Source organism: Aythya marila, assembly GCF_965140915.1.
Source record: "Aythya marila genome assembly, chromosome: 5".
Lineage (NCBI taxonomy): Eukaryota > Metazoa > Chordata > Aves > Anseriformes > Anatidae > Aythya > Aythya marila.
In genome coordinates, this window is record NC_139046.1 from 34,113,281 (window position 1) to 34,136,055 (window position 22,775).

General features: G+C 40.6%; 1 protein-coding gene across 3 annotated transcripts in view; it reads left to right on the top strand.

Moving 5' to 3' along the window:
• Window positions 1-1,395: 1,395 nt before the first annotated feature.
• The window catches only part of CAPN3 (calpain 3), a 28,353-nt gene continuing 6,973 nt past the window's right edge, over window positions 1,396-22,775 (top strand). Inside the window, exons 1-17 of one of the 3 annotated variants that reach the window (XM_082761962.1) lie at window positions 1,396-1,976; window positions 7,231-7,300; window positions 8,197-8,315; window positions 9,029-9,162; window positions 9,571-9,739; window positions 10,400-10,540; window positions 13,399-13,482; window positions 13,911-13,996; window positions 14,737-14,814; window positions 15,271-15,431; window positions 15,984-16,153; window positions 16,759-16,770; window positions 17,638-17,846; window positions 18,487-18,523; window positions 19,414-19,431; window positions 20,715-20,816; window positions 22,102-22,179. In XM_082761962.1, coding sequence (XP_082618088.1) covers window positions 1,683-1,976; window positions 7,231-7,300; window positions 8,197-8,315; window positions 9,029-9,162; window positions 9,571-9,739; window positions 10,400-10,540; window positions 13,399-13,482; window positions 13,911-13,996; window positions 14,737-14,814; window positions 15,271-15,431; window positions 15,984-16,153; window positions 16,759-16,770; window positions 17,638-17,846; window positions 18,487-18,523; window positions 19,414-19,431; window positions 20,715-20,816; window positions 22,102-22,179 — 1,962 coding nt within the window. In that variant the 5' untranslated portion in view covers window positions 1,396-1,682. Of the gene's footprint in view, window positions 1,977-7,230; window positions 7,301-8,196; window positions 8,316-9,028; window positions 9,163-9,570; window positions 9,740-10,399; window positions 10,541-13,398; window positions 13,483-13,910; window positions 13,997-14,736; window positions 14,815-15,270; window positions 15,432-15,983; window positions 16,154-16,758; window positions 16,771-16,814; window positions 17,847-18,486; window positions 18,524-19,413; window positions 19,432-20,714; window positions 20,817-22,101; window positions 22,180-22,775 lie in introns of those variants that run through there. The other 2 variants (XM_082761960.1, XM_082761961.1) reach the window with 2 other exon arrangements.

Consider the following 22,775-nt stretch of genomic DNA (forward strand, 5'->3'; position numbering starts at 1 on the left):
TGAGCATTTTTTCTGAAGTTGTGCAGTGAGAGGCCTTTGCATTTTACTACTTGCAAACCACTTACTTACTTACCACTTGAAAAATCCTAGATAGAGTGACACATGGCTATGCCGGACAGCTTGGCAGAGACATGTCAAACATGAGACCTGCAATCCTGCATCTAAATGTAATGAGGAAGTCATCAATTCTGCAGCTGGACAACCTATCGTGAAGCAATTGCATTCCTATTTCCACACACAGTCAAATCTCTCCTTTCTGACTGCCCTGTTGGTGCAGGAAGCTTGTATTCATGATAAAAAGAAAAAATGTCACAATTAGAAGCATAAGTGTTAATAACTTTTAGCTCCTACAGGTTAGTATAGCTTAACTATATTACCTTCTTCAAAAGGTTGCCCTCATGGAGTTTTTAAAAAGACCATAGAAATGGTCTGTTGTACTCAATTTGAAATTAATAAATTGAGCAAACAGCTGAGAAACAAAAAAGAACCAGTGCTTTGGCGTAATACCACAGTATTAGAGCAAAAGGTCAGCGATGCGTACATCAGCCAGACTCTAGATACTAGTTTCACTAGGCAAAAATAACGTTGACGTCACTGTGTGATTTAAGACTTCACAATCAAAAATAAAAATAAAGGTTTAGGGGGCTTTTCTTGACATACAGACAATGTCAACTATTAAAAAACTTTTTATAGAGAAGAACAATGGGGTTAAGGAAGAGCAACTTGATTTTCTTTCATAAAGACACTGAATTCATCCCTCGCCCCAATCTTGTGTTACATAATAAATGTTTCAAGTCAGACATCTCTAAGACTGGTATATCCTAACACACACAGAACGGCCCAGTACTGGGCCCCTTACAAATTTTACTGCCCCTGTATGAAAAGGTCCTTCTCACATGGGAAGTAGGTATCACTAAGTGAATATTAGAGCTCACAAGCTGCTCTCTGATGTTACTTGGAGGATCCAGCTCCCAGCTGGCAGGTGTTGAAATGGCCTCAGTAGCATCAAATAAAATTACTGGTTTTGCTATTGGGACTGTGTCTTCAGATAATCATCTCAATTTTTTTTTTCTTCTGTAGCAGAGTAGAAACAACAAGTCAAGTACAACAGTTTCTTAAGGAGTGTCAGGACTAGTTTATTGGCTAGGGGGACCTCATGAGTACGTTCCCAAACCAGTGGGGTTTTTTTTCTCTCTAGCAAAGGAAAAGAAGAGCTGCATGCACCAGGAGTCAGGCTGCACACAGCTCCTGGCCTCAGCACAAGCTGTGCAGCAGACTGACACCACCACACTAACCCCCTCCCTATCACTTTCCCTCTCTCTCACTCCTTGCCCGTAGATATTTTTAGATTTCACGGGTTAAAGCTCGCCTCTTCTCAGTGTTTCTACACACAGGGCCAGCAAACATGCTGTAGATAGTACAACTCCAGCACAGGAGTAAGCCTACAAATTACCTTGTGCCACATCAAGGAACAAATTCCAGCTTCTTACAACAAAATACTGCTGCCCTTCGAGAAGATGCACGATGTGCTCAATCACAAGGAATTTCATCGCTTACAACTTTGACTAGGAGATTTTCAACAGGAAGAAAAAAGGGGGAAGAGCAACTTCCTCTTTTCACAAATTTCCTTCTAGTTTTCAAGATCTTGCTTTCTTTCAACACTTGCTCGAAGGCTGATTCCCATGCCGTCCGCCATAAATGCAGCAGTGGCTCAGCAGACAGCTGCTGGGTCAGTTCCCAGTGCTACTGTTAGCACTACAGCTGAAGGTACAGGTGGGGGCACAGGGGGGATTTATTCTGCCATTATAAGTCGCAACCAGCCCATTATCAAAGTAAAGGAAAAGACCTATGAAGAGCTTCACAGGAAGTGCCTGGAGAAAAACATTCTCTATGAGGATCCTGATTTCCCACCTAATGAGAGTTCCCTCTTCTACAGCCAGAAAATCCCCATCAAGTTTGAATGGAAAAGACCACGTGTAAGTAACACATTTGCTGATTATTTTTTGTTTTCTGTAAATTGTTCGCCCTGAACATGCGTTCTTCTTGCAGAAGGGGTTGGGGGGAGAATAAGCTGGAAGTGTATTTGCTTAGAGCTCTCCTGGAAGATAACTAGCTAAGCTCTAGAAGCTTAGCAAGTATATGTAATTCTATATTTATGGCCAAAATACAATAAAAACAAAAAATTGAAGGAAGTATGTAGAAGGATGGGACTTAATTTTATTCTTACATGACCTGCTAGGAATTTTCTCATCTGAAAAAAAAATTGTCCTTGTTGTTCTGCAATGTACTCCTGCATTTACTGAGGCTTAGTGTTTCAACAGTACCTCATTACAACTTGTCTTTGGATTCTGTTTTCCTGATCTGTGAAAATAAAAGAACAGATGATACTCCAAAACATGCTTTTATTCAGTTGTTAGTTCTCCACATTGCTTAATAGACTTGGGAAGGTTGGTTAGCTTTTTATGTGCTTGCCAAGAGTATGGGTGTTGCAATCACTATGAGGACAGACTCCTGCTTAGAAACCCTCCTTCCTTTTAGTCTCTTGTGGCCCTTCCTCAGCCAGCTGCCTTCTTTACCACACATGGAAGAATAATTCTTCAATTTATAACTGATTCCCTGTCCTATTGCAGGGCTAGTTTTCCTCTTTCTCTGTCATTCCTGCTGGACATCTGCTGTCCTCTAGCAGGCCAATCCTGGAATGTCCCCTTGTCCCCTGCCTGACAAGAATGTGGTTCTGAGGAGCTTCCCTGGCTCCCTCAGAAGCCACACCTCTCCAACACTGAAATCTGTACTTCAGGGACAAAGTTAGCACAGATAGATAATACCGACTACAGGAACATAAATAAATAGCAAAAGACCAGGCGCTCTAGTGGGTGGCTGTTACGCAACGAGAGGCAGGCTGTATGCTGCCCTCACAGCAGCATGAGGGACATCTGGATGCCCTGTGCATCTGTGCTATCACATGGCAGGGTGCAGCTCCATGCCTTCATCATCATCACCACCTCAGCTGCATCAGCTCCCGGAAATGGATGTGAATGAGCTAAATGCAGCCATGATCAGTCATCTTAAAAGGGTGGGATTACCCGTATTTCTACAGGGAGGAATGTGGTTTGGTATGGTAGTATAGTGGATGGGTACTACCAACCTAGGGCAAACAGTCTACAAGTGTGAATATGAAAATATCAAAACTCAATGCACCATCACCTTTGACTAATATAAATGAGCATGTGCAAATCAAGCCTGTTTTTTAGAAAGGTTCAGACTTCAGGATCTCTATCCCAAAGGTATTTCTTTAGGCCAGTTACTAACAATGATTTTTTTCTCATCCATACTTACTATTCACATAGCTACAACACATCTGAGACTGTATAAAACTCAAAATACAATCTAAATACCAAAACCAAAGCCATCTTTGTTTTTGCAACACAAGAGTCAGGAAAATGATGTATCCTTGATACCAGTCACAGGTTGGGGCAGATGCAGGGGCTCCAGAGAGTAGGGGTCATGGCCTGCTGAGTGCTGGCATGCTAGGGGTCACAGAACCAGTTGGTCCTGACCCTGATGTGGGTGGCTGCCCTGCCTGGGGCTCACAAGGCCTTGGTGGTTGAGATGCCCATGCCTTCTGTTACAAATGTGTTTGTTTTAAAGCCACCCTGTAATTCAGGCCATTGCTGTACCCAGCAGGTCCCCAAAGAGGGAAGAGCTGCATGTGATGCTTGCTTCTTTTACAATGGACCCATACCATGACTGAAAAATGAAATTTCTCTTGAAACCTGATGCAAGCGACCTATATATGCAGATCTCAGATTGACACAAAACTTTGTTTTATTGGACTTCGAAACTGAAGACTTTATCACTGTCAGCAGGGCATGTCTGATAATATTCCACACAGGAATAGACATGATAGGTGTATTAAAGAACATTAAAAAACATTTCTTCTTATCAAACTGTAATAGCTTTTTTTTTTTTTTTTTTTTTTTTTTTTTTTTTTGCAAAGGAAGTGGCTAGTTTATAAACTGTAGTCTCATAAAATAGTAATTTGAAATTGTTTTGAAGTTCACATTGAATTTGAGAACATATTCTAAAAGAAAACAAAATACCGGACCGCTCAGAAAGTGCCGAGAGAATATCTTAATACTTGCTTCACTCTAAATCCTTTCCCTATAGTGTATTGCATATATCACTTAACTCCCAGAAATAGCAAATAAACAAGTGGTCCATGTGAGATAAGATCTTGTTTGAAACGGAGCTGGGAAAAAAGTGATCTGTTCCTGACTGCCTCTGGCTTTCTGTGTCAGCTTAGCCATGCCATGCAACCAATTTATATCCAACTTCTCTCCCACCAAAAAAGATTAACGTAGGAGAATGTTAATATCCATGAAAGAGTGATGCTGATAGTAAATGAGCATTATTTTCCATGACATGAATCCACATGGAATTGTTGAATGAAAGTTTCTCCAGAAATTCCAACTATTTTTCAAGGAATCAGTCAGTCTAAAGGGCGCGTATCTGCCGTTCACAAACACTGTAACCAAGCACTGGTAGCAGCGATGTTCCTTAGCTGAACAGCACAGCTGAATTGAGGTCTCAGCATCACGTACTAACACAAGGAATGCCTGCTGCTTTTTCCAGGATTTGGGCAGGATCCCACATCAGGGACAAGATCCCCCTGGAGCTACCCCGCTGCTATCCTGCATCTAGCCCTGCGGGCTCTTCCCTTCACAGCTGGGGCTCCCCAGAAATCAGCTCCTCTGCCACTGCCTCTGAAAGCAATTGGGCATGGAGGTCACGAGGAGTATCACCGTCAAAGGGACGGCTGCCACGTGGGGCAGCTATGAAGCCTGCTACGGGGGTGGCAAAGAGGCCTCTGTAATTCTATACTGTGATGGCCATGCCATGACCTGAACATGAAGAGAGGACCTCGCAAGCACAGCTTGCCAAGCAACAGCTGTGGCAGCCTTGTCCTGCTGCGCTGCAGGCCTCGTGCACAGAGGGAATCGGCCCTCCAGCTGAGAGCAGCCAGAGGAGGCTTCAATGCCTCACCTGACCATGCTGCTGAGGTATACAGTATGGTTTATCAGCCTGTGGCAGTGACAAGGGCATCTGAAACAGTCTGTTTAATGTTACATTGAACTAGGTCACAGGGAAGCATAGGTTTCTTGTCACAAAATGAGATCGCTAACAGCTCCTAGGTTGATGTCCTGCTTTCCCCTGGAAATTTCACGTTAGCTCTGGGAGATGAGGACACTGCTACCACAAAACAAGGACAGTGTTTAGTACCACCAAGGCAGGACTTTCAGATTAGGGGAATCCAAGTCTGGAACTCTACAACCATTTTGGTGTCTGACAAGAGTGGGTTCTGCCTTGAAGCCTGCAGTGCAGCCATGTCATGGCAAACAAGGTCTGGACCGTAAGGGGCCAAGAGAAAAGCAGCAGCCTACAAATTCTCTTTGGCCAAGAAGTTGCTTCCTCTGCTTTATGGAATGGGTTTAGGGAATGTACTTAGAAAACCATAGTCTATGGTTTATTATAGATTATTTATATTTATTTTATTTATTAATAAACTGATCAGAGGAGACTCTAGATGAATTATGGTATCAGTGAGGTGCATCCTATTGGAATTCTCTGTGCTAACTTGACCTCAGAGATGAGGAGCAACCTGTTGCTCAGCCAGGAGGACTGGAAGATCAGATGAATTAGCTGCATCTTAAACACCAGGTTGTCTTGCTCTGCTGACTGTTTCTCATCAGCCTTGGAAGATGTTGAAACCTTTCCGTGCAATCTTGTCTGTCCTCGGCACAACTAGCACAGCTGGAGATGAAACAGAGTAATACAATATTGAAAGAATATCCAGAGTGTACTAAAAGCATCTAGCCACCATGAAAAAAATGCAAGAAAAGCATTTTGGTCATGCCCAAAATCAGTCCATATGGCAAATGTATGATTCTCTCCTTTGTATTTCTTCACAGATCATCCTCCAAAGCAAATAAGCTCAAGATGTAATAAATTGCACTGCATAACAATCAATCATCAATGCACATTTAATCTTTGGAAACAATTAAGCATCATCTAACTACTTTCATCTAAAATACAGAATGCTGAATTCCAGAGCTGGTTACATCAGTAGTAGCAGGGTCAGGACATAAACGCAGATTGGTGGAGGGAAAAAAAATCCCAAAGCCTGATATCTCACAGCTAGTTTTCAAGACAGCACCACGAAGCACCATGACAATGTGAGGAAGCTAGTGGGTGGAGAACAGCATGAAGTTATCTCAAACAGCTGCCTTGACAGAACTGGACCTCAGAACAGCTGACTGAGGCTTGAAATAACAGGACAATCCCTCCATTCCCTTCTGCAGGGAGAGTAAGACAATTGCTGCAGGGAGCCGGAAGAGATGGTCTCTATCTGGCTCCATGACTAATCCAAATAGTTACATCAAAGCAACGCTGCTGAACACTGCAATGGAGCAAAAAGTGGGTCGAAGCCAAGTGAAACTATTAGACTTGAAACATGAGTCTGGTAAAATCCAGGGCTACCCTGATGACATGGGGAAATGTTTCAGTCCACAGAGGTAGCATCAGCCACCTGTACAGCCAATTTTTCCACTCACACAAAAAATTATCAGTTGTATTCTCATTCTCCTTCCCATTCCAGCCCTGTAATCTTCCGGCAAAACAGGTTCTTGGACTATGTCTTCTTCCCCATTTGCAGCTGCTCAGGAAACTAGTCCTCAAATTGCAATATCTTCCTTTTTGTACCCTCACAAGTGATGGTCCAAAAGTTAGGTGTCTTCCTTTTCCTCCCAAAACCAAGTATTTGAGTGTGAGGGACAGGATAAAGCAGAGACATTAGAGATTGTTTATTTCCCCCTGTAGGACAGATTATACCTACTTCTTTAGTTGGCTTTCCAAACCCTGTGGGGGTTTTCATCCCACTTGAGAACCAACAATGTAATGGATATGGAAAAGGTTCTGTGCAAACACTGCAATAGTCCCACCTCCATTTGCTGGTACTTCCTACATAGTCCTTCCCTCTGCTGCCTGAAACTTGGAATATTGAGATTCTAAAATATTTCATTAGTGAAGCTCTACAGATGAAACTCTGAAAGAGATTTTCATATCCACAAACTGTCTTACAGAAAAACCATTATCCTAAAACAGCCTTTATTTCTGTGGAAAAGAGGTATCCCAAAACATGCTTTTCCTTCTCAATCTGTTTGTATTTTACAGGAAATCTGTGAGAATCCACGATTTATTATTGGCGGAGCTAACAGAACAGATATCTGCCAAGGAGAATTAGGTATGAAATTGTTACTTCTTCCCTGCACTTTTCAGTCTGCATCAGAGTTTAGCTCTCAATTTACTTTTGCTTCCAAGGTGACATTTTAAATTTTCTCAGTATAATACCACACATCTACTAATTCTTTCTCTATAGCAAAATGGTGATATCTGCCTACTACCAGTCTAGGAAAGAACTTTGAGCAAACATCTCTCCTTTTCATCAGCTAATTTCATGACTGTGTTACAAAGCACCATCTGGCAAAACTTGGTCTTTTTCTCAAGCATAGAGAATGAACAAAATAAGTCAAGATAAGAATAAGAGATAAGGAGTTACTTGACTTGGATTAAAATATCATCAGCTACAACTATTGTATTGTTTCAGGTATTTAGTCTTGTTATTTTCAAACAGGAGCTTCTGGAGGTCTTCAGCTAAGTGTGCCTTGTAGTCAAGGACAACCCCTATACTGAAGAACCTAAGCTCAGAAGCTCAAAAATACTTTGGTATATTAAACCACTACTCAGGTACAAGTGACACCTCTGCAACTGCCATCCATATGGTACTTACTTGCGCTGCTTTGGGAAGTCATTCCCCTCTCAGCTTTTCGGGTTTTATAACATCTCAGGTTTTAAAACCTCTCAGGTTTTATAACATCTCCCCTGACTGTCTTCCTAATATGTATTAATCTTTCCATTCTGTTTAACAGGTGTATGTAGCCAATGGCGCCAACGAGCACTTCCGCAGCATAAATAAGAAGTGCTCAAGTACTGCAGAACACATTGAGAACAGCCCTTTACTGAAAGGCCATGGCATGCTGTACTAAGAACTAATGTATCGCTTCGCAGTACATTAGCTTTTCCCTCTGATTCTAGCTGTTCTGTCCCTTAATTTTATCTGCTGGTTCCACTTTTTTACAGGTGACTGCTGGTTCCTGGCTGCCATTGCTTGTCTGACACTGAATAAAAAACTGCTCTGCAGAGTTATACCTCATGACCAGTCCTTTATTCAAAACTATGCTGGCATCTTTCACTTTCAGGTGAGTCCCTTCATCTAGCAGTAAGCAAATCTAATTATATTCAGAGCTCAGCTCTTAGCACCCTGTTCCCTTTCCTTTCTCCACTCTGAGAAAGCGTGAGCAAGAACAGAGAAGGAATAAGGATTAAATTCCCTCACCCTAAACTCTTCCAACAGGGCAGTCACAGAAGGGCAATTAGGGAGCATTAACCCACCAATGAAGCATGTGCAGATCAGCATGGCCTGCGTGTAAGGGAAAGCGACAGGTGCTCAGTCCTGCCTTGCTGCTCTGATTCAGTGCTACAGCCAGTACAAAGACACTGGTTGGCAAGAGCATCTATTTTTAGACCCACAAGCAGCTGCTCTCTGTCAAAAACAAGTTCTTGAAGAACTGGTTTTTATTTTTTTTTCCAGAAAAGAATGGCTGCTCTATGTATTCCCCATGGTTCTCTTAAGAGACTCCCTTAAGATGGATGCATTGCCCTAGGTATTTCAGTACAGCTGCCTCCCTCCCCATGTCATTGCTTTTTGGTCCTGTACTGCAGGACCTGGCAGCACAGCTTCACCCCAGCCACAGGCCTTTCCCCATGCTTGTCCAAAATCCAGGTGGCTGCAGGAGCACCAGCTAAATCTGAAGGACTTGAGATTCAGTATAAACCAGAGCAGCTTTTCAGCCAGGCTTCCCCCTCTCTGCAAAGAATGAACCCAGAGGTTTTTCTGTTTGCCTTCATTCAGTTTTGGCGCTATGGAGACTGGGTGGATGTCATCATTGATGACTGCCTACCCACATACAACAACCAGCTGGTCTTCACCAAGTCCTCCCAGCGCAACGAGTTCTGGAGCGCTCTCCTGGAAAAGGCCTACGCAAAGTAAGAGCAACGTGATGTACCATGCCATACTCCCTGTGGTTGGGGAGGTGGCTAAAATCCTGTACAGAACTTGTCATGAACACATAGATGGGCTCTGCACATACCACTGACTTTTTGCATAGAGTGTGGTGGATCAGAATTAGGGATAGGGTAAAGCATATTTTCAGGGTACTCATTCAGAAGGCTACATTTTATTTTCAACATCTTTTTTTTTATTTGCAGGTGGCAATTTTTAAATCTGTAAATGTAAGGGTTACCAAACAGATCCATATAGTATATGTATACATATTTATCCATACACACAGTAGATAAATATATTATGTATAAGAGAAAAAAATATATAGTATATACATGTACGCATTTTAATCTACATAAAATTGATTCCTGCTGTTCTTTTCTCATTCCAAGACTCCATGGGTCCTACGAAGCTTTGAAAGGAGGAAACACCACAGAGGCCATGGAGGACTTCACTGGAGGAGTGACAGAGTTCTATGAGATAAAGGATGCTCCTAAAGATATCTATAAAATCATGAAACATGCCATTGCCAGAGGATCCCTCATGGCGAGCTCTATTGACGTGAGTCCATATAAACTTGGCAGATAACCCTTAAGCTATGTCAAAAATCTCCATTTGTAATCAAATATATACCAATTTTTGGAACAGCTTGGTTTAGTCCACATAAGCAAACATCCATTTGTAGGAGATAGGGCAGCCCGCACTAAACAACTATCATTAGAGAATAGCAAGCACCAGAAGGGAAGTGAACAGAAGCAGAAGAGGGAGGTCAGAAAAAGGGGTCCAATCAACAAAACCAGCACCCCCCTCTCAGTGCCTTCATCTCAAGTAAAAAGGGGTTAGTAGGGGGGTGCTGCAACTTGGTTGAGATGCAAATCTTCATGTCAAAGATGATATAAGTGTCCAAATGCTAATCCCTTGATTCCCAACATAGCCAATATAGATCATCTATATTCATTGCGGTTAATTTAGAAACGAAAGTAAAAAAAACTATTAGTTTCAATAACTAGTGTGACATAGCAATAAAAGCAGGAGAACAACAGGTGATATCAACCACTGTAGATAAGTATGGACCATCTAGAAGAGATAGAAGAAAAGCTATCAAGGCTTTTTTAAACAAAACAAACAACAAAAAAGACAATCCTCTTTCTTGCATTATTTCTCTTTGCTCTCCCTGCCTCCTCTTTCCACACCAAACTTTTCTCCTATTCTCTGTTTCAGGATAACCTAGGCTTTTCCTATGGATCAGCACCTAGAAGCGACATTGGCGAACTGATATCTCGAATGGTGAAGAATCTAGAAAACGCACAGATGTCTCACCCCACTGTGGACTACCAGGGGACAGATGAAAGGCCAGCCTGGGTTTGTACTTTTCTAGAAGCAGTTAATTTCACAGCACTTCTATTTACAAACAGAGCAGTTAGAGAAACATATCACTTAAAATTTTAAACCCTTATTTTATTTCACTGAATTATCCCAAAGGTAAAGACCTGTTCTTTTCAATGCTATTTGACATACATGTTTAAGGACTTCAGTCCTTTCAAGTGCATCCATCACTGATACACCTGTCTAGAGGACTTTGCTGATACTGAGGCAAAGGGCTGCTGACTTTTGGTACAAGCTTCTAATTTCCAGAGCTTACTTGTACAGTAGAAATGAAAGCAGAGTCACATAAAATACGTCCAGGTTCCACATTTGTTACTACATTTAGTAACAGGAAACTATTAACACATTTTAGCAAGTCCCTCAATTGCAGAGGATGTAAAGAGTGAGAGAATTAAAATATTAGGATGGAACAAGTTCCCAGAGCATGTGGGGGTGTGCTCAAAAGAAATTAAAAGCATGCTCTGTATAGCTCTCACTCCAGGCACAAGAGCTCTTGTTGAACTTACTTTGTAACAAAGCACTGTGGACCACTGCCCACAAATGGAGGGGTCTGCTCTTGGGGTGGACTTGGATTGAGCGAACACTCAGATATAGGTGGAGAGCTCTTACTAGATTACTGCCTTTAAGATCCTAATTTTAAAAGCACAACATGGAAAAGAAGAAACATGTCTAGATTTGTGTGTGCTATGAAAAAAAATGGTACTCTGAAGTTGCTTTGTATCTACAAAAATAAAGAGAGGGTTGTTACACTAAATGAAAATCCGATATCTTAACTTGAAACTTGAAAGCTTCCAAATCTGTAAATGGACACATTGCTGCCCCTTTCTCTCTATGAGACAATTGTCATATGTTGCAGGAAGAACAGCCGAAAACACGACAGACACCAGTATGGTCAGATCATGCTCTCTTTATTACCTGAATAGCCTGACTTTTACATGTATAGTGAACTTAACAGGGGCGGATAGTGTCTCACACAAGATTATTGTTCAAAAGCACTCAGACAAACAACTGCATGAAAACAACCCCACCTACAAGAAAACAACCCCCTTGTGATTAGGAGTCACGTAGACCTTGTCCTTGAAGCCAGCTGCTGGCAACAATATTTTTCTAAATTCCTCAGCTGGGCGATGAAATTCAGCTGCAACAAGCCATAGGATCTTTGCTGTTTCAAAAATCCCTCAACAGTCTTACCTTGACTTTTTAGGGAGCTGCATTTCAGTGACAGAAATTACTTCTCTCACTTTATAGAGAAAAAAATACACCTAAAAAAGCATATTACATTTCTAAAATCTTTGATTGTGCAAACTCTTCTGCATTTGCAGCAGTAGCCATTTTTTCTGCTTTAGTCATCCATATTTAGTCTTCTTGAAAGACTGAAATGATGTAATTCTTTGGGAAAGCCCCATTTGGTTGTCTTCTTTTGCACGCATGGCTGTCCAAATCACCCGCATTCTGAGGGGAATTTCCCCCTCGGTGACTGCCAAAGGTTGGAAGGTTACAAAACTCTTTCTATAGTTGCTGTGTTTTGCTGCTGGTTGTTACACTCCCAAGCCATCACTAGAAAATATCGTGGCTCTTGATGGAAAGAGGCAGATAATACATACTTCAGAAGCACTCCAGAGAAGCAGATCAGGATACCAGCAACAGAAAATTATACTATTAAATAGGAAAAAGTAAAAGGGGTTCTGTTAAGTAATGAAGATGACAACATGAAGAGAAATTAAGAAAAATGGAAACAGATAGGAGGTAACAGATGGAAAGTGTATAGAATCTAGAGCAAGATAAAAGAAACAAGAGTAGAAAGGAAATAATGGAAAATAACTGTGACAGCCAGGAAGTATTTGGATGAGATTCCTCCCTGCGCAACCTGAGAATGTAACTGCGTGACCTTACTAATTCTCTGTTTCCAGCCCTGACTTTCTCATGTCCTCAGATGTATCAAAAAACAGATGGAAGAGTTACTGGCAGGGCCTCACTGTCATTTCTCTGTGAGGGAATTAAGGAAGGGAAATTTCACACATGGTCCACGTGCACTTAGTGTAGCCTTCCTTTCCCACTCTTTTCGGTGATTTCTCCTGCAGGGATACTGAACTATGTAAATCTGCCACCCTGCTCTCAATTCTTTATCTCCTAGATAAATAGTATTTTCAGACTTACAAATAAAAATGCATTAGACACTGTAACAGTTTATTACCAAGAGAGAAAATTTATTTATACCTGCTGAAGAAAGCTACATCCTTCCTGTGTGACAGATAAAAAAAATACAGTCACAGGATTATGGAATAAAATATATATCTCTACTGGAGATTTTTTTTTTAATAGTCTAATTTAGTACAAAGTCTGTGAAACAGTTTTTCTTTTTTAAAAAATGTTGTTGTGATAAGATTGCAGCACTGTGTAAAGATGAAAGTATTCTAATACGTGCTGAGATGCTCCCCGTTTTATCTGCAATAACTTTACTGAGCTGTAGAAGAACATACTACCTCAGGCTGAACAGTCCTACTAATAGAAAAATTAATCATGCTATATACTAGCATGTTCTGAGTGGAAAAAAAAAAAAAAAAAGCAAACTACAAAAAGGGGAACAAGTAAAACATGAAATGTCTTTTACAATGAATATTATTAACTTTTTGCTCTTATAATTCATTTTTAACTCCTTTTTAATCAATAATATTAATTCTGTGTACACTAAGCTTTGTCACCTTGATAAATGGGAAAAAGGGAATAAGACAAAAAAGACTTTGTCACCTGAACTGTGTCATTCTCCCTCCTGCCTCAGAGCAGCTGTCTGTGCTTCATGTGTCTTTCACAAATTTTTATCCTGTGTTTAACAGACCATAGTGCCAATGCAGTATGAAACCCGGATGTCTTGCGGACTGGTCAAAGGTCATGCCTACTCTGTCACAGCTGTGGAAGAGGTATGTATGGTCCCTTTTCTCCTACTGTGGGGACCTGTGTTCTAGAATGGCCTAGAGTCATGCACACTAGCAAAGTTGTGGATTGGGGAGAAAAAAAGGAGAGGAGGGGGAGATGAATTATGAAAGAAAGAAATCTAATAATTAAATAAAAGAGCAGCTTTGTGGAGAAACAAAACCAAGTTTTGACTTTCGAGGTAAACAATTGTTTCTCCATGGTCTGCATGGGCAAAGGTGGCCAGTGCTGGCCACCTCCTGGTCTAACAGTCTTCCTGCACTCGCTCAAATCAGGTTGGGCTGGGTGATGGCCTTAAAAATCACCACCACTTGGGGAGCTGGTATCAGGGATTTGTCAGACAGAGCATTTCATTTTTGAGCCCGTTTCTCACAAAATAATTGAGCTGATTTTTGTTGCCTTCTCTTTCAATTAGACAACATTTAAAGGGGAAAAAATACGCCTGGTAAGGTTGAGAAACCCCTGGGGACAGGTGGAATGGAATGGACCTTGGAGTGATAAGTGAGTAAGAAGCATCCAGCAGCTTCACTTGATTTGAAAAAATATGAAAAATAGTGCAGCTTCATTTACCCTTAGACAGCTTATGTATGGTCCTAGCATTTAACAATGAGGTATTTAAATGGTCTTTTTTGGCATTTTGAAGAACATCACATTTCAGTGCTTAGATAAAGCTATAGAAAGCAAAGCATATCTACTTGTAGAAAAGATGTTGAGGGAAGGGGGTTTTACCAATGGAAAGTTGGTCTAATGATACATATAGTCTGTTTTTACTGTCTAGCAAGGTCAGCAATGTTCATATGCAAATCAAGAATTTAAAGAATTTACAGTAGAAGAATCTTCCAAGTTATGGAAAAACTGAGTGAAGCAAGATGTCAGCACATGAGCATGTTTGGATGAAGCTTTTCATCATGTTTTGCAAAAAGAAATTTGAGCAGCTACTGGCAGGGACAGTCTGCAAGCACTTTTGTCTTTATGCTAAATAAAATAACAGATTTCTGAGAGCTGCTAGTAGGAAGTCTGAAGTGAAGGTGGAAAGGAGCAGAGCAATTCCTTCTCTGTTTGAAGCACATGGAGAGGGCAGCATTGAGGACAAATAGTTGCAGATTACACAAAGGAAGTTTTTTTGTCAATTAAATTCAAGTGTTGTCATTCTACAACAGATGCTTACAGTAAAGAGCAGAAAATTTTAAAGAAAATTGTGTAATGCAAAAGTGTAATGTAGCTTGTTTACTCCTTTGAAGATCAGAAGAGTGGAACTTCATTAACGAAGCAGAGAAAGTCCGTCTGCAGCACAAGATCGCGGAGGATGGGGAGTTCTGGTGAGAATATCAGTCAAAAAAAAAAAAGTGTTCCTCTAGATGTGCAACTACAGCAAAAATGATTCATACTACACTACTTAAGTGTGTTAAAACTATCACACTAATCTGTTTCCCTTCATATTTCCAAATAACCCCTGCTCTGCAATCTCCATCTCCCACCAGGGTTTATTGAGTCCTACCAGCACAGTCCCTCCAGTTATCCCACACTTCACAAGCTCCTATCCTTCCTGTGCACCATCCTCTCATTTTGGTGTCCCCCATTTTGGAGCTGTACCTGTGTTAATTGACCAACAGGTCAAACACATTAGGAAATCATAGAGCTCCCATGTCAAACTTGCCCTAATGGGAGCAGTAATGTGGGTCACTCTCTACCACCTCTTCAGGAGCAATATATCTTTCAGTTAACCACCCACCACGTATATTCATTCAGATTCATCTTCCCCTCATTTCCTCCAGGATATCTTTTGAAGATTTCATGAGGCATTTCACAAAACTTGAGATCTGTAACCTCACACCTGATACTCTGGAAGCTGATAAACTCCAGACCTGGACTGTGTCAGTCAACGAAGGGCGCTGGGTGAGAGGCTGCTCAGCTGGAGGCTGCCGCAATTATCCAGGTAAGCAATGAGTCTTAAGGGATATCACCACTGACAGGGACTATATTACATCCCACAGGCTACATCACACTAGAACCTGATCAGTGCTCAGCCATAGAAAATCTTTGATTCCTCAGTGGATGAGCCATGCGATTTTCCATCTGGAAATCTTCTGTCACCATGTCTGTGACAGTACCTCATAAACCTAAAAAGGCAGGCCTGGCAAAGATAAACCATTGTTCAAATACTTTGCAGTGCCTCAGGTGAGAGATACCAATTCCATTCTATCAGCTACATTTCACTTGGGAAATCCACTGATAAACTTTGCCAGCTTTCAGTCCTTTGGATGTTTGTCAGCTGCTAATTCTTCATTTTAAATCTTCCTTATAACTATGTAAAACTGAAAACACATGAAAATAAATAAAAATATATTAAAATATATAAATAAAAACTCCATTCTATCCTTTCCCTCAGGAACTGCAGACAGGGAATACTAGAATCATTTGATCATAAGTATTGTTAGAAAACTGAAGCTTTACATGTTTGCTTCGGGTTGTTGGTGGCATTTCACAGATACATTTTGGACCAATCCCCAGTATCGTTTGAAGCTCCTGGAGGAAGATGATGATCCTGAGGATGAAGAGGTTATCTGCAGCTTCCTTGTTGCACTGATGCAGAAAAACAGGAGGAAAGAACGCAAGCTGGGAGCCAACCTGTACACCATTGGCTTTGCCATCTATGAGGTACCAGCTCTAGACTTTGTTCTTAGCATCAGATCCCCAAATTTTGGCAGTATGCATTTACCAAGAGTCACTGAATTGTTCATCCTGACTATAAGAACTGTAATTTTTACTTTGCAAGGAAATGAACGGAAAAGAATAAGGAAATTCAAGGCTTCATAATCATTTAGCCCACAGTAACCTCAGGGTTTACCCTGTAAGTAGCACATTTTTTAAGGCTTTTACAGTGACTTAAAGCCAGATTTTAACATACTTTTTCCCCCATATATACTTCAATCTCCCCTTTATCCATGCTGAAACTAAACAGACCATTGGTAGAATGTAAAAAGAGAAACATATCCAAGACAAAGGTAGTGATCAATACCCTTCTCCCTAGTGATTTCAGGAAGTCAGTTTGCTCAGTCATGTTTAGCTCAAATCTTAAGGGATCTCATATAGATCCTAAGAAATCTGGAAAGGAAAATAAATTGCTTAGAATATTTCTATAACTTGGACCATTTTCATTACTGGTTGCATTCCCAGAAATCTATGTGAAAGCCCTTCTATATGATCTATAAACAAGTGCACTCATCTAATACCTCTGTTTCTTCTCTTTGTTTCTCCCTTAGGTGCCCAAAGAGGTATGAGCTGAATGGGAACTGACTGACTTGGTGTGTTCTCATAGCTAGTGTTACTGTTGTACCTGTCTGCAAGTCAGCAGGAAAACGTCTGGTCAAGTTTCCTTTTCAAGGATGTTACAGAAGTAAAACCACTAACCTTTCAGCTTTGAGTGTTTAGTAATATTTTGTGAGCCATTTTGAGTTCCTTCTCACTCACACCCTGCTTACACCTTCACCTCTTACCCAGCCCTTCTTTTCTATTCTATTCTACATGAGGCCTAGCCACAGCTTTCACAGCTGGTCAGTGAACCTAAACTGCAGGAAGCAGCATCAGCTAGCACTTGGACATTACACCCCACGCAGAAGACCCTTAAACCATTTCTGTTTCCTCCTGCAAATAGTGTCAGCTGCCCTAGAATTTGCTCTACAGTCTCAGAACCAGTTTGGAAAACAAATGGTATTTTCAGCCATTGAAGAAAATGCATTAGAAGTGCACAGATGGAGTTGTCCTGATCCTGCTAGTAGCTGAATCACTGGCATCACAAGTTCTGCAAATAAGCTCACGTGAAGGCTGTGTTACCTGAAAAATGTAAAGTTGACAATATAAATGGTGTGTTTACAGACTTATTTTAAAGGTAGTTATTTCTGCAGAAGACAACTAGTATGTGTTTTTAACCCACAGTTCTTGACTTCATATTTGAATGAATACCTTTCATGATGTATCTTTAGCAAAAAAAAAAAAAAAAAAAAAAAAAAACCAAACAAAAACAAAAACAAAAAAAAACTTCTGCTGCTGAATTTGTGTTTTCTGTCCTGACCACATTATACCTGCATGAGAAGCCACCTGGTAAATGGGTAAGATGACATGCTAATTCCTTTGTTCTGCAGATGCATGGCACTAAGCACCACTTGCAAAAGGATTTTTTCCTCTACAATGCCTCCAAAGCTAGAAGTAAGACTTACATAAACATGCGAGAAATCTCTGAGCGCTTCCGGCTGCCTCCCAGCGAGTATGTTGTCATACCATCAACATATGAACCCCACCAGGAAGGAGAATTCATTCTGAGGGTTTTCTCAGAGAAAAGAAGTCTTTCAGAGTAAGTTGCAGATCTATTTATCTGTCTCTAAAGGTAGAGGTGAGCTTACTACTCTGTTATTTTCCCAGTTTGCAACACCCTGCTCTTAATTTTTTAACCCCATTAGAAACACCAAGCTGTGAACTTACTTCCACAAGCTTACCTCATTGTTTATCAAGAACCTGTTTAGAATTGTCTGTGGATAAGCTCACTACTTGCAGGTTATCCTTTGTAAACATGCCCTCCACCACTTTTATAAAGAAAACAAAGTTTGTTATTTACTGCTCTGCTTCCTGAACAGAACACAGGAATAGGTATTTGCTTTTACATCCTGCTCTTCAACTACTTTTCCAGAGCTCAAACTGCAGCCAGTGTCACTTCACTTAGGCCATGAAGCCTCTGTTTTACTCCCAGCCATTGATGTTCAGTGTTGTGAAGGCTCTAAGAGGAATAAATCAGGCAGCAGTGCTCCTGGTGGCAGTACTTGGGATGCGCAGCTCAAACTGGGGAAGCTCCATCCAGTCTGCTGCTGTAACGTCTGGAAGCCAACCTACACCAGTAGTTTGGAAAGTTCAAGTGGCTGCTTACTAACCAGATAAACAAGCAAACAGTGTTTTGAACAGCCACTTGCCTGATTTATTTACTTTCTGCTTTCTTCTAGGGAGGTTGAAAACATGATTGAGGCAGACCGTCCATCAGTAAGTACTGTCCTGTGCCTCTTTTGTGTGACTAGAGGGAGAGAGGGAAGGAGTGTCACATTTAAGAAAACATATAGCAGGAAACCATTTACAACCACACACCAGTTCCTTTAACATAAGTTTTCACATTTTCTCATCAAGATACTCCTATTAACACTTGACATTATATATGCTGCTTTCTGATTCAGACAGACCAAAATATTTTTGCCAGATTTGAAATCTGCCCCTGGCATGAAGGTGTAGCATACTAAACCTTGCCTTTGCCTCCATCATTTGAGAGTATTCAGGTACCAGGGGAGGCCTAGCTCTGTGCTCTGGGATTTTTGGTTTGTTTGGTTGTGAAATTGGCATCTCATCTAATAAAGAAAATAATATTTTGAAGTACGAGCTTTCTGGAAAGGGATCCTAATGATACTCTGATTCAAACTATAATCCATGAGAAACTAACTCTTTGGCCTGGGGTTTTACACATCTGTATAGGAATAGCTGTCCAAATCTGGTGGAATTTAATGGCTACTTCACATTGATTTGTGGGCACAGAAGTCCAATTTCTACTGACTGGTTGGGAAAAAGAAACGGAATAGTCAGAGATAAAGATACAGTAGAGATTTCATTCAAGTATACAAAGCCCCCGACAAGATGGGCCACTGTTTTGATAATGTTTTCCTCTATTTCTGTCCTTCAGTACGTAATTTCATTATGGGTGTATTTTCCCTTCCTTTTGAAACCTGTATGAATGTATGAACTAGATAGAAAAGAGCAACTTCTTTTCTCTTTTCCTTTCTCATATTTGTTTTCCCATTTCTACAGTTATACTTTTTTTCTAACTCTGAATAATGTGGCTAAAATTCTGTTTTTTAAAAAAAAATATTGTGTTTTTGTTCAAACAGAAGAAGAAAAAAGGCAAGGTGGGTACTTGCACAATTTGCTGAATGACAACAAGGCAAAAAGCATGTGCAATGCATGCAGCAGAATTCCTCGACATCATTAGTGAATTCTCTGCATCTAGAAACAGATCTAGTTAGTCAACTAATTATGTTGTTAGTACTGAGTAAGAGGAAATTTTCAGGGAGCAAAGATTTTTGTCTTCCTACACTAAAATCTGATGAAATATAGCTATAGCATCAGGTGCCTCTCTCACTCAAGGAGGTGGCAAAGCCATAACAAAACTTGTTCAGTTTTATAAGCTTGAACCTCTGAGTTGCTCAAATGATCCTCCTGCCTGCCCCTCCATAGGCACCCTGACACCTCTTTCTGGTGAAATGCACCCCTTCTTCAGATACATGCCCTCACATTCACTTTCCAACACCCAGTGCATCTACTCGTCTTTCCTAAGTTTCTGTTCACCGGAGTTCAGGATTCTCCTTGCAAGTCTATGCAGTATATTTAGCAACCAAAAGCCATACTCTGAGGTTTCAAGGAATATTATCAGCCAGAAGAAGAGTACAAAAAAACCCAGAAGGGAAACGTTTTGAAGGTGAATGTGGTTGACTCTAATTTAGATTCTTCTTTCATATATACCCCAAAATTGTCCAAAAATCAACATAAATCAGGTCACCATATAAAATCATATTTCCTACAAGGACCTTGAAAGTCTAACCAGACATGTTCTTCTCAAGAGAGGTTGATTGCAATTAATACTCTAGGATAACACATTCACATCTGGTAGCAGCTTTCTTTGCTTTAAATACAGTGAAACAGAACAATTGCATGTGGTTCCTTATGGTTGAATGCCTCAAGAATTAAAAGAGAAATAACATTCGCTTCACATAATTAACAAGCTCCTACACAAATACACATTCTTCATGCAGGATGTGGATTCTGTTCTTCTTTCAGTGCTACTGTCCTTCATAGAGAAGGGAAAATTCAGACGAATTGACAATCAGGGAGACATTAACTATACTTTTTATTTAAAAACAAACAAACAAACAAACAAACAACGTAACATTTAAAGTATTAGTGCTTTTCTGAACAGGAAAGCAAAGAAGCAAAACATTGCACAAAGGTTTCTGTAGATTTCTTTTTGGCATGAGAAGAACAGTAACTTCAGAAATTCCTCTTTTTCTTTTTTTTTTTCTTTCCCAGATATGGCTGCATGTACTTTACCACAAAATGGGTGTCCCCAACTACTTTCCCTACTACTGTTTCTTGTGTAATTTCCACTTCTCTTTTGCTGTCTTCCCTCTTCTAGCCTATCATCTTTGTTTCTGACAGAGCAAACAGCAATAAGGAGCTGACAACAGATGAAGATGCTGGCAAAGATGGTGACAAAACCCACAGAGATGAGAAAAAGGTTTCTGCAGTAACTGGCAAGGCTGGGGAGCTTGGTCTGGCTAACATGAAGGAGTGGCTGTGGAAAGCATGGGAACTGAGCAAAGAAGTGTCTTTAGATACCCAACAGCATTTCCTCAAATCTCAGTGTAACTTACATCTGTTTTAGGTGGATCTAATGAGCATGAGCAGAGACTATCCCTTCAGTTATTTGGTGCCTACACTAACATTATAGTAATATAATATTGAAAACAGCTCCTGGTTGTTCTCTCATACAGGCATCCTGGCTGAAAAAGACCTCTTCCCTGCAAGCAGCATAGTTCAATCCACTGCTGCTCAGCCCCCCAAACTGGTACCCACTTAATATAGGACACACATGCAAATAGCACTCGAGGGGCTTCAAGAGCTCCTAGCAATGATCACAACTTCTTCCCATTACAAGTTACATAGCCCTATACCAGTCCTTATTAGCCAGAGAACAATAGGCTGAGTAACCCGAGGTGACCCCTGGTCACTCTTTCCTCTCATGACCACAGAGGAGAAAATTGGGACAGTGAAGTCAGAATTTCTGCTTCCAGAAAATGGGTGAGAGGCCTGAGATGCAACATCATATCCTGCACCCAAGCTTGTGGTTTTTGGAGGCATTGCTTGCACATCTGTTTGCAAAGTGGGAACCAATCTTAACTTGCCTTTGTGTTCAGACACAGGAAAATAAGGACTAAGCCAAGAACTTAATTTTGCTATGCACAAGGTAATATTGCAGGGAAAAGCATATAGATAGTTCCTTTTCCAGTACACTTGAGAGCGTACATCTCAGATTTCAGGCCTAGATTTTGCATGTGTCTGAGAAAAAGGAAAACAATGAGTGTGAAATTATTGCATGTGATCTGTCTCTAGAAAGGGTCCTCCATGTTATAAAGTGCTCTCAAGCCCCCGAGTCCCTCTGGACAATTCATAGGCTACATGGCAGCCATGGAACCTTTTCCTCTTCTGCTCCAAATTTCTGCTTTACAATGTTTCAAAACGAAAATTAGAAAATAAACATCCATCAATGAAAGTAAACATTTAGGCTTATTTCAAGAGAAATGAGAGCAATGAGATGAAGCTAACAATGCAGCAGTCTTGCCAAGGAGTACATTTAACAAAAGAAAGGGGAAAGGACCAGGAGGGAGACCTGTTCCTCTGAGCAGTTCCAGCATCACTTAGAGGCTTGTTCGCGTGAGGGGGAGTGAGACATCCCACTCCTAGATCCCTTCATTTTCCTGCTGGGCTAAGGTGGTATATTTTCTTTGCTTTTATCTTGTCAGCGTCATTCAGCAAAAGCTCGTGAAGAGAATGAAGAGGAAAAACAATTCAGGAATATTTTTCAACAGATTGCAGGAGATGTGAGTATGCTACCAATTCCTACCTCTGCCTTCAGAGCAGCCTAGCCACAACAGAAACTAAAACAACTTCACAGATTCAAGACATTTTAAAATGTATCTACATTTCTTTTGAGATCTAAAGCTAAGCAAAAGCAAATCAAAATTGAATTAAGCATACAGCTATCTTCATATGTACATCTAACTTATTATTCTAATTGTGTACAAGGGAGCCTTATTTAATTTCAGGCTTTTATTTCTATCACTACTGCATGAGGCTCTTCAGGATTTTTCCAGCAATTTTGCATAGCATGTGAAGTTATAAATACAATGCTGTCCAGTATACACTCAACTAAGGAAGTTGAAACAGATCAAAAAGCTACATAAATCAAGAGCACATTTTGCTGCTTGGCTCACAGTGGCTTGAAGTTACTGGTTGTTCTTCTAGTTGTAGTTTAATAAACACTGCACAGTAACTTCAGACCTGCTTTGTACTGAAAATGTAGCTGCAGCCTCAAAGATTTGGACTGCTGCTTATACAAACCTGGAATGCTCTCTATTTTGAAGCATACACCACACCTAAAAGTGACCAGAGACTTCATACTTTTAGCATATCCATC